We start from the raw sequence: 10,550 nt of genomic DNA on the forward strand, positions 1-10,550 counted from the left end.
AGCTTGTTAAAAATAAAGTAGAAGACCACAACAATACGATAATTTGATGACAGCGCACGGTAATCTATATCTTTTTTAGGCTTTAGCTGTTCTAATATTATATACTACTAGCTATTTGAAAAATATATTTAACATTTTTACATTAAAATAAAATAATTAAAAAAAAAAAAAAACAATACATTTTCATGTTATTTAAACAACCAAAATTCTTGAGGAGTGCATTTACATAAATACTATAAAAATGCCAGTGCAAGTATAATGATATATAGTTTTAAGCTATGTAAAACCATGGTCCATGTTAAATATGAGACAACCGATGTTTGTATTTTTTTCATTGTATTTCAAGCCAAACGATAGCGATAGTTTAAACAAGAAATTTTTACATAATACCATTTTTACTATTGAGATTTTTTTTTATTCTTTTCATTAATGAAAACCTATATTTTTATTTCATAGATTTTCAAAGTTTATTTCCTAAACGTCTTTGTATAAAAACCCAAAAAAATATTTTAATAGGCCTTAGTAAAATAATATAAAATATATTTATTTAATGCAAATATAATATATAATGAATATTATGTATCAGGGGAGGCCAACTTTAATAGACTTGCGATCGACTTCCGAGATTTTCTAAGTTGTTGCGATCGACCAAAAAAAAAAAAGTTGTCAATAAACAAAAAAATATGTATATTATATATTGATATGTACATGCGTGTTACACTTCAAAATGTTTGCCATAATATACATTATTATAATGTAAAAATGTATATTTTTTAAAACCATTAAACATTTATCACAAAGTGCAATATAGTTTCTACGGAGCTATGTTATTTGTTATGTAAGTCAAAATAGGAACGTTCGAAAAAAAAAATATTAACTAATGGAATTTGGAACATCAGTTGTAGCAATAGACTAGTAACAAACTAATAAATAATACCTACTAACTGTTATTACTAATACGAATATTTTAACACGGCGCTCAGTGTACGCAATTTTAATACAACACATTACACGGTTTGATGTATATATTTTATTTTTAAACAATTCTTGATAAAAAAAAACTGATTTTGAATAATATATTATAGTAACGGATTAATTCTCAACTGAAAAATACCACGCGAGGGAAATGACAGGTTAATGTAATAAAATCAATGGACGGGATTACGAATGGTTACCAAACAAGTCAATTATTGACTGCCGTCGCAGATGTCATTTTTTTTTATTAATGAAGGAAAATAGCTTACTTTATTTTTATATCATTTCGATACAAATCGTTTTCGTCTCATAAACAATCATGGTAAAGATATTTATTGCTTATTATCTATATGACGTGTAAATTATCCATAATATATGGTCACGGTCTCGATGACAAAGATTTATATCTAATACCTAAATTACTTGACGACATAACGAGCACACTAGACGGAATATATTAAAATATTATATACTTAAAAGTCTAAACAAGATATGCGTATATTTCTCATATCACTCATCAATATCGTATTGATTACGATGAATCGTAATTGATCGACACACATGTCGACTAAAATTAATATTTATAAGTATTATAGAATGATCGGACCAAGTGGAATATTCACACACAGCCTACTTTTATCTCGTATAAAATGTGAATATTTTAACTTAATTAAGGGTCTGTTCCACAACCGTTGATACTTCAAAGCCCGAGTTTATAGTTTATTACTATCGATAACTGCAAGTGGTATAATACTATATATCACTAATTTAAATAATTTATTTTAATTTTCATCACATTATATAGGTACTATTATACATGTGCGATGGACACAAGTGCGTGCGTACTGGCCTTAGTCGCATATATACTTATTATTATTATCACTTACCGCTATAATTGCCCATTGCCACAAACTACGCACACATAAAAACATTCACATGACACGCATTTGGACAGTTGCGTGAGTTTGTTATATAATTGCTGCAATGCGTTTAAACAATTTAGTATAACGCGTTCGAGTAAATGGTTTTAAAGTATTGTGATTTATCTAAGAACTATTTTACTAATGCATTTTCTTTCCCGTCTTAGTAGACTTTTGACTGTGGTAAATTCCAATGGTAGATGATTAAAAATGCATTGTTATTTTTTTTATTATTATTAAAACATCACATGTCATAAATCTCATTATAATATTTTTTTAATTATCTATTTTCTTTAAATTTAAATTTATAATACGCTTTAAACGTATGTGTCAATATTGATAATAATAGACACGAGTAACACTCTTAATACTCTTAACTAGTGATGAAAAAAATATAAAAGGATTTAGAATCTGTTTTTTAATGAGTAGTGGTCATTTCGAAATTAATTTAATATGCCATCTTAAAAAAGGATATACAATCTTTGTACTTTGGTAACCTTATTGATCTTTACTAATGGTGCGTGGATTACAGATGAGTTTTGATTTAGGGTAACATGGATATTTTATTATTGAGGCCCACTAGACCAATTGGTACTTTTTCTATCTATGAAAAGTTGAGCATGTAGGATCGAAAAACTTCAAAGTGTTTACTATAGTGTGTATAATTTGAATATATGCTATTTTATTATATATTTACATGTTACAAAATATGAGACTTACAGTATCAAATCGTTATCAAAATTTACCTAAAAAAATAAAACTATTTTATATAATCTATTATTAAAAACATATAAACATCGAAACTTCATTTTAATATCATTATTTTTATTATTTTGAAAACCCTATTATAGGTATTATCTATACGGTTATTCATTCGCTGTGTAGAGCAGTGGTTCAAAATTAGATTTGTTGGTCGATTTCTCTTCAACTTCTACGACGTAATTTTGAGGTAATAAATAGTTTTCGTCGGTAGACTGTGTTAAAATAGGCAATATTGTTAGTTCTATAATATTTGCCTCCGACATGAATAAATGTACGGCCTACTTACTTGTGATGAATCTGGTAACAGCGGCGGACCTTGTTCCAAAATAATGTACGACGATTTTTCGTCTTTGTAAATTTGATGGACGATGTAGATCTTGTAATTAGCAAAAACTAAATACGACAATTACAAATGATGATGTTACATTGACCAAATATCGAAAAAAACCCTATATTATTTGCATAAGTATCATTATGATACTTATATACTTACTCATTATGGTTATCGATTTTATGCATATTACGAGACTCCCGACATTGGACAAAACGAATAGAAAACACGTTACCGCTGACAAAAGGTAAAGGTTGTTGACTATTATCCATATCCTAACGTCTTGTATATTATTGTACTGAAAAAGTATAAAATCAACATTCACATGATACAATTATGATGTTAGGTATGAATAATAATAATTATTTTTAATACAATTTTTGATCGAAATATTTTTTGTGAATAATTGCGATATCGGTAAAAAAACAAAATGTCAATCTAATTAATATTTAGTGTGTGGTTTATCTCGAAATATATTGCATTCGAATAATATAAAGATAACGTTATAACCGAAATTTTGTTTTTCTCACGTAGAAGCGAATCAAAATTAATTCGGTTTGTTGATTTGGATAAAAAAAATAATTATAAAATGATAATCATAAAATATTAACTAAATATAAAATATACAGTGCGGTGTATAGGTATTGTATATTTATTAAAAAACCGACGTATAATGTTAAACTATTATGAAGTTTGAGATTTTCGTTTTGCGATTTTTGCAGTACTATGTAGTGACAGCCAACTACAAAAAGTACAAACACTGATGCACTATAACACTTAAGAGATCGTTCTACACGAGTAAAATAATACTCGCTAGCTATTATTTATTTTGGATATAAAACGATAAAAATCAGAGAAATATGAAAACAAATTTTAAATTTAACGAAAAATATTACATAGCGTGAATCACAAAGCATGCAACCACAATTTTTTCATTTAATATAATGGATTTATTCAAATTATAATTTTTGGAATATTTAAATACTACACTTCAATTCTATATTTTCAAATTGTTGTACTATTAAACTGTGTCCTATGATAATACACGTAACTCCTGTTTTTCAAATTAAAATCCGTCTTTTTCTATAAATTGGTTAGTGGGTAGTTTTTTTGAAAATGTCGATTTTATCAGTTATTAAAATATTTATTTTATGGATAATAACCTTTAAAATGGTTAATAATAATAGAAAATAAAATAAAATATTAAATCTAGTATTCATTATATTTATTTTACATGGACTGCAGCCACGGACATAATTATGGAATTTCGTTGGAAAATAAAACAACAAATTGTAAACTCGTCCCATAAGCAGATTTTTTTTTCGATCCAGCAAAATGTATTATTGTTATTCTGCACAGTGTGTAGATAGTAAAATAGTTTAGTTATAGGAATATAATATTATGTATACTATGTAAGCTCGGTAACGATCCTTTTTTTACGGCCAAAATAATAATGTATTATACGCTATATTGCAGTGTACTTATCTCTAATCGCCTAACCACTCAAAGTACTTGGGTATATATAAATACGTTGAGTATTAATTTATACGTTTGATCTCCCTTCACCCAATATACGTGGATAGGCTTTGATAAAGGTTTTGAATATTATTCAACTTTTAAACAGTAACCTACGGGTTAGGTTTGGTCAGATTATATATTTTAAAGCAGCTAGCAGACATGGAGTTAAAAACTGATACTAAAATTAAAAACTATATCACATAAATAGATATAATATAAGTACATACTATAGAAAAATACTATTCTATATTTATCTTTTATAAATTAAAATAAATGATTTTAAAATAAGAAAGATGCGATTGGGTTATCAGTGGTAGCTAATTTGCAAATCGATTGTGAAGAAAAGAAAACGTTTAATCAAAAAAAAAAAAAAAAAACTAATTTTCTAATTGTACATTTAACATAAATTACACAAACGCCCACTTTTTAATCTATAAATATTTACATACATATAATAAATAATAAATAAATTATATAATATATTATAGTAGGTACACAAGTACAATGTAATAATACATATTCATTAACTTTTTATAAATTATATAAAAAATAATACCGATTTAAAGTGTGTACTCGTATGCGATATCAATTTTTTTTGTACTTTAAATTGTTCCTTATATTGAATATTTTGTAATTTCTCACAAATATCTACCGTGTAGAAGTCAAAGTGTAGTGATTTTCATAGTAATCGAAAACTCCCTAAAACGGCATTTTCCAATTTGCCGAAGTTATTCACTGTATATATATATATATATTTCACTGTAGCAAAAAATATGTTTTTAAATACTTAGAAAAAACGTTTTCTCTCTCTCTTTCTCTGAATCGCTCTGTATCACATTATTATGATACTAATATAGCATAACAACATGATAATATAATATTCTAATATTGTAGGTATCTGCGTTATTATTTCCAGGTATATAATGTTAAATTATACATACACGCCGAAGCGTTGCTATAGTTTTGGGACGCCACAGCATCACCGAAATGACGTTCAAAACATATATACATATATATATATCTATCTAATGACAGTTGTGAATATTGTTGGCAAATTACTATATTATAACATGCGTTGTACAGACTGAAATCTCAGCGCAGCTGCGGGCGTAAAACAAACGATGATATATTAATATCGTATTAATCAATGTCATATTATAATTAGGTACGCACTATGTTTTATAATAATATCATTTAGCATTTATAAACACACACTGGTAATAATAGCAAACGAAAATTGTTCACGCCGAATACCCACGACGAATAAGGTGTAATGTATCTAATTTAATAATTTCTATAAAATACGTCATAATGCCGAACGATTCATATCACATCTACCTATATCGTGACATTTTACAAATTCAATACTATACTATACAATGATATCGTCACAGTTCACAGATGTCGGGCACATTCACGTCACGCAACACACCAATAGGAATATATATACACACACACACACACACACATATATATATATGCAAGCAACGAGTACGGTGTGTATTATATAATATAACAATCGTATGTGTCGGCGTGCTTACCCGTATTGTGGCGTTTCGCAAATGGTAACTGGCGTACATCGACAGTATGACGTCACATATTTGGAATAGCAGAGATGTATTGAAGTAAAACTGTCCGTAACCTGCGAAACACACATATCAATGGAATAATAATAATAATAATATGATAATATCGTATACGCGCCAATCCGAAATCTCTGCCTGTCGAGTTATTTATCAACGCACATATAATACTAAATAATAAAACGATTTACACGATATTGTTATTATTACAAACGTATCGTTGACATTTTGTGTGCACATCGCATCATACGCGCCTACGTGTACAAACAGTATTGTATTATTTTGATGGTAAATTCCTGGAGACTGGAGTATATGCGTACCTAACCGTCATTACTCATTAGTGTTTACTAAACTAGCGCACTCGTGCAGACGATGCGATGAGCTGTGCACGATCGTAGACCGACAATCTGAATGTTATTTGATGAAAACAATAATTTTATTTAGTTTCCCCTTCTCCCGTAACGCCACTAATATTCCGACTAATTTCTCACAGCGTCTTCGTTTTTTTAATACTTTGGAAACTCAATTTTCAATCAAAGGTCAAAAGTATAAATAATATATATTATATTCTTCTACGTGTATATTTTAAATTTATAAATTTATTGCAAACGTAGAAGTAAATTCAATTAAAATACACGTATAGGTAATTAATGAAGTATTTCCTTTGATCTAGTTTATTTTCAGTCTACACATTGAAGATGAAAAATCATAATATTGCATTTCATATCTAATATATTATGTCATCTAGCTGACCTATACATTTAAGAAGTTAAATTAATCACCCATAATTAAATCCTTCAACCATTAAAAGTGCATTGTAATAATTCTTCAAATCATATGGTATGGCAAGTTACATATATACTTGAAAATATAACAGTGATAAACGATAATAATATATTGTAAAAAAAAAATCACTCGAATGATTTATTTCAACCCAGTTCTATTTTTAAATACAACATATCGGTTAAAGTGCACCTGCTGCAGGGTATACACGAGTCTATATAGATACGTGGAATTTGCAGATAAAATTGCCGATAAAATTATCGTATAAAATGGTCGATAAACATTATGTCGTATAAATGTAGGTAAAAATCGGTAAATTTTTTGAATAGGTTTTTATATACATTATTTTACTTACCCACTTAACCTATTCCTGAAATTTGTTATGCCAATATAAATTAATAAATATAATCTATAATGTGCATCATTAATACAAACAATAAAAAATATAGGTGATATAATTATAATATATAAGTATTAAATGTGTTCTAAAATTCAAATTGCATAGGTAAACAATTAACGATATTATTGATCGAATGTACATTTAATACTGCGTTTAATGCTTACCTTTTAAAATTTGTATACCAAACTAAGGTAAATATCCATTGTGAATGTTTTAGGTTTAATGAAATAATTATTATTCATTAAAACCATACAAAACACTTTTGTGGAAATTTTACGACGTCCAAACAAAAAGTTTAAAACAAAAACAAAAACTGGTAACAATAATAATATATTGTATAACTATGTACAATACTACATATTATAGTTAAATATATCTTCGTACACTGTACACGATGGTGATACGTCAAAATATCCCCAAAAACAAAATATTCCATGACAAAATATCCCGCGTAAATATTAATTCAAAATTTGAACCTTTTTATAAAATTTACATAGATATTAATACAATACAATTATTATTAACATTTATAGAATAAAAAACGATTAATTAAAAAATGTTTAAACAAATATCAAAATAATATTGTAATAATATTATATTATATATTATGTATAAAATTATTATAAAAATTGTTAATTAAATAATTTAATTTAAGACTGTTAGTTCACGATACGCGTTGCAGGTAATGATATGATACTATCCATTATCAAAATAACGAATAGCACACATTCACTTTAGATAAAGATCGATTTTTACTTCTAATTACAAGTTTTACGATACAGGTTAACATTTTCAGTTATTATTTACGCGGGATATTTTGGTTTAAGGATATTTTTGAGAGAATATTTTAGTTAAGGGATATTTTTTCGGGGATATTTTGTCGTGGAACCTACACGATAAAAATAATAGACGTGACGATTTTCAATTACTCACCGACCCATCGATGATTCGAATCCTTGCCGGCCAATTGCTGATTCGATGTCTTATTGTCACCCTTTTCAACGTACCATTCTAATAAGCAGCTGCTGACCAACAGTATAATTGAAAACGATTGAAACCACTAAAATAAAAACGACACACAAATTACGAGTCAGTGAACCGATCAACTGTAAAGACAGAATAAGGGTTTTAGAGTTGCTCCGGAGTAATACAATATTCTTTCTTCAATCTTAAAAATATATTATCATTTTTCTAAATGAAATAATTAAAATAAAATTTATTTAATACACAATATTTTTAATTAAAATTATATAATATAATCTGTATTATCATTGCAAACATTTAATATCAATAAATATCAAATGAAAATTCTAAAACGACCATAAATAAAAATGTTGTATACTAAACCGTACAATTTTATTAAACTCTCATAATTATAGTAAGTATTGTATTATCGTGTATGTATATAACTGATTATTTATTTTAAGTTTTATCAAGTAAAAGGTATTGTTATATAAATATCACAATAATATTGTTTTATTTATTCTATTATTATGATACATATTAATTTATCATACTATATCATAGCATTATATAATATGTATATTATACAATACGCCAATACTGAATAATGGTTATAATTATTATTATGATTTATTGTAATCTCGTTTTACATGAATACGTGTTTCAACCTGCAGTTAAAAATAAGAATACAAGTCTTATTCAATATTATACTGGGGTAATTTTATATTAAAAATTCAACAAATTATGCTGTTATCAAAAAAAACTAATAAATTAAAATAAAAAGACCGCTAACAATGATAACTGGCTTGTCTTTTTTAATACAGCGTATACTATTCACTACTTATTTATTTAAAATGGCTATTTTCAAATCGTTTATGAAATGAATTTACAATATATTAAATTGAAATAAATACGTATTTATCTCTGTATAAGAACACAAAAAACTGAAAAATAACAACCAATATTGACGTTTCCTTAAAGTATGTCGCTTTATACTGATGAAGAAACTTCAAACTTTTGCAAATATTGTGTTATTCTTACTATGTGATCGAAGGTGACTACTTAGCATTTACCTGTATATAATAATATACTCACCAACTGCAAAGCCGTCAACGTGTACAAAGTTCTACGAGGATCTGCGTTCGCCACCCTAAACGACGAGACTCCGAACGCGGGAATGTCTGACCATTGTTTTTTGAAATATTTTAAATTTACAATCATTTGTACGATATTATTATAGTCTGAGACACGCAGGACGCCCGGCTTTCAATGGAAGCGTTCGTTGCAGTGGACGTGCTCGCGATCGGCACGGCGTCACGTAAAATGACTGCAGCGACCGCGACCTAAAGATATATGATATTTTGTTTATGTATATTTCATTATTATGATTATAGGCGAGAGTTGCGCGCAAACGAAATCGAAATAGTATTATCAGCAGACTGAAATATGCGAGTAAACCTCCGATAGTTGTATTTACGCACGTACGTTATGCGTACGGTTTTATATGGATAACGATATGATAAATTATTAAATTGCTAATAATGGAAATAAGAGAAGTATAAAAACGAGCGACAACCGAAGAAATTCTAGAAGCGCCATTCTAGGATTATCAATAATGTCCTTATATATATATGTATATATATCCTTATATATACGCACACACATACACAGAATGATTCACCATCACCAAAGTATGCTCAACTATACAATAAATAATTTCGATTTTATTTCTCAAAGTATATTTAAAATATCTAAAAATCAAATTTTTAATAAATTTTTTTATTAATTGATAATCGTCGAAAAGTCTAGTGAATTTCGTGTGAAATAATACACACAATATTTTGGTATGAGAATATAGCGATTTATATGTTTTAAAATCATATTGTATCATAGTTATGTAAATATTATTATGTGTAGAATAATCTACAGGTCTCGTTTAAGTTTTTTCACAAACATATACTGAATTGTACATTTAAAAATAAACAGTGCAACAGTTAAATATTAAAGATCTAACGTCACTGAATATATAACATAAATATAAAATTAATATTAAAATCATCTAATTTTTATGAATTATATTTGTTTCCAAAATATATATACCACCATATAGGTATATTATGATACATTATCTGATATTGATACTGTACAGATATAAGCGCATTTCTACTTACAAAAAAATTAAAATATATATATTTACAACAAATATATGACATGATAAATGTTGATGATCATTAAATAAAAATAAAAACAATGTATAATTTTATTTTATGCCAAAAACGTTTTTATTGTTTTATTATTCGTTATTTTCCAGAGTA

The 10,550-nt window shown here is 27.1% G+C and overlaps 1 protein-coding gene across 1 annotated transcript; it reads right to left on the bottom strand.

Annotated features, from left to right (window-relative positions):
- Positions 1-2,581: 2,581 nt before the first annotated feature.
- LOC113548745 lies at positions 2,582-9,553 on the bottom strand. The gene is made up of 6 exons (XM_026949786.2): positions 9,331-9,553; positions 8,206-8,332; positions 6,048-6,148; positions 3,151-3,286; positions 2,944-3,050; positions 2,582-2,869 (listed from the first exon to the last, which is right to left on the bottom strand). Exons 1-6 carry the CDS (start codon positions 9,454-9,456, stop codon positions 2,762-2,764), a joined length of 705 nt encoding a protein of 234 aa, XP_026805587.1. The 5' UTR covers positions 9,457-9,553; the 3' UTR covers positions 2,582-2,761.
- Positions 9,554-10,550: the final 997 nt, after the last annotated feature.

This window comes from Rhopalosiphum maidis, chromosome 1 (genome assembly GCF_003676215.2).
Source record: "Rhopalosiphum maidis isolate BTI-1 chromosome 1, ASM367621v3, whole genome shotgun sequence".
In the NCBI taxonomy this organism is placed as follows: Eukaryota; Metazoa; Arthropoda; class Insecta; order Hemiptera; family Aphididae; genus Rhopalosiphum; species Rhopalosiphum maidis.

Bases quoted from the DNA above. Each gene is read 5' to 3' on its own strand.
- LOC113548745 (XM_026949786.2), bottom strand. From the start codon at position 9,456: ATGATTGTAAATTTAAAATATTTCAAAAAACAATGGTCAGACATTCCC. The intron at 6,149-8,205 runs GTGAGTAATTGA...TGTGTTTCGCAG, and splicing joins TTCGAATCATCGATGGGTCG to GTTACGGACAGTTTTACTTC. The intron at 3,051-3,150 runs GTAAGTATATAA...TGTCGTATTTAG, and splicing joins AAAATCGATAACCATAATGA to TTTTTGCTAATTACAAGATC.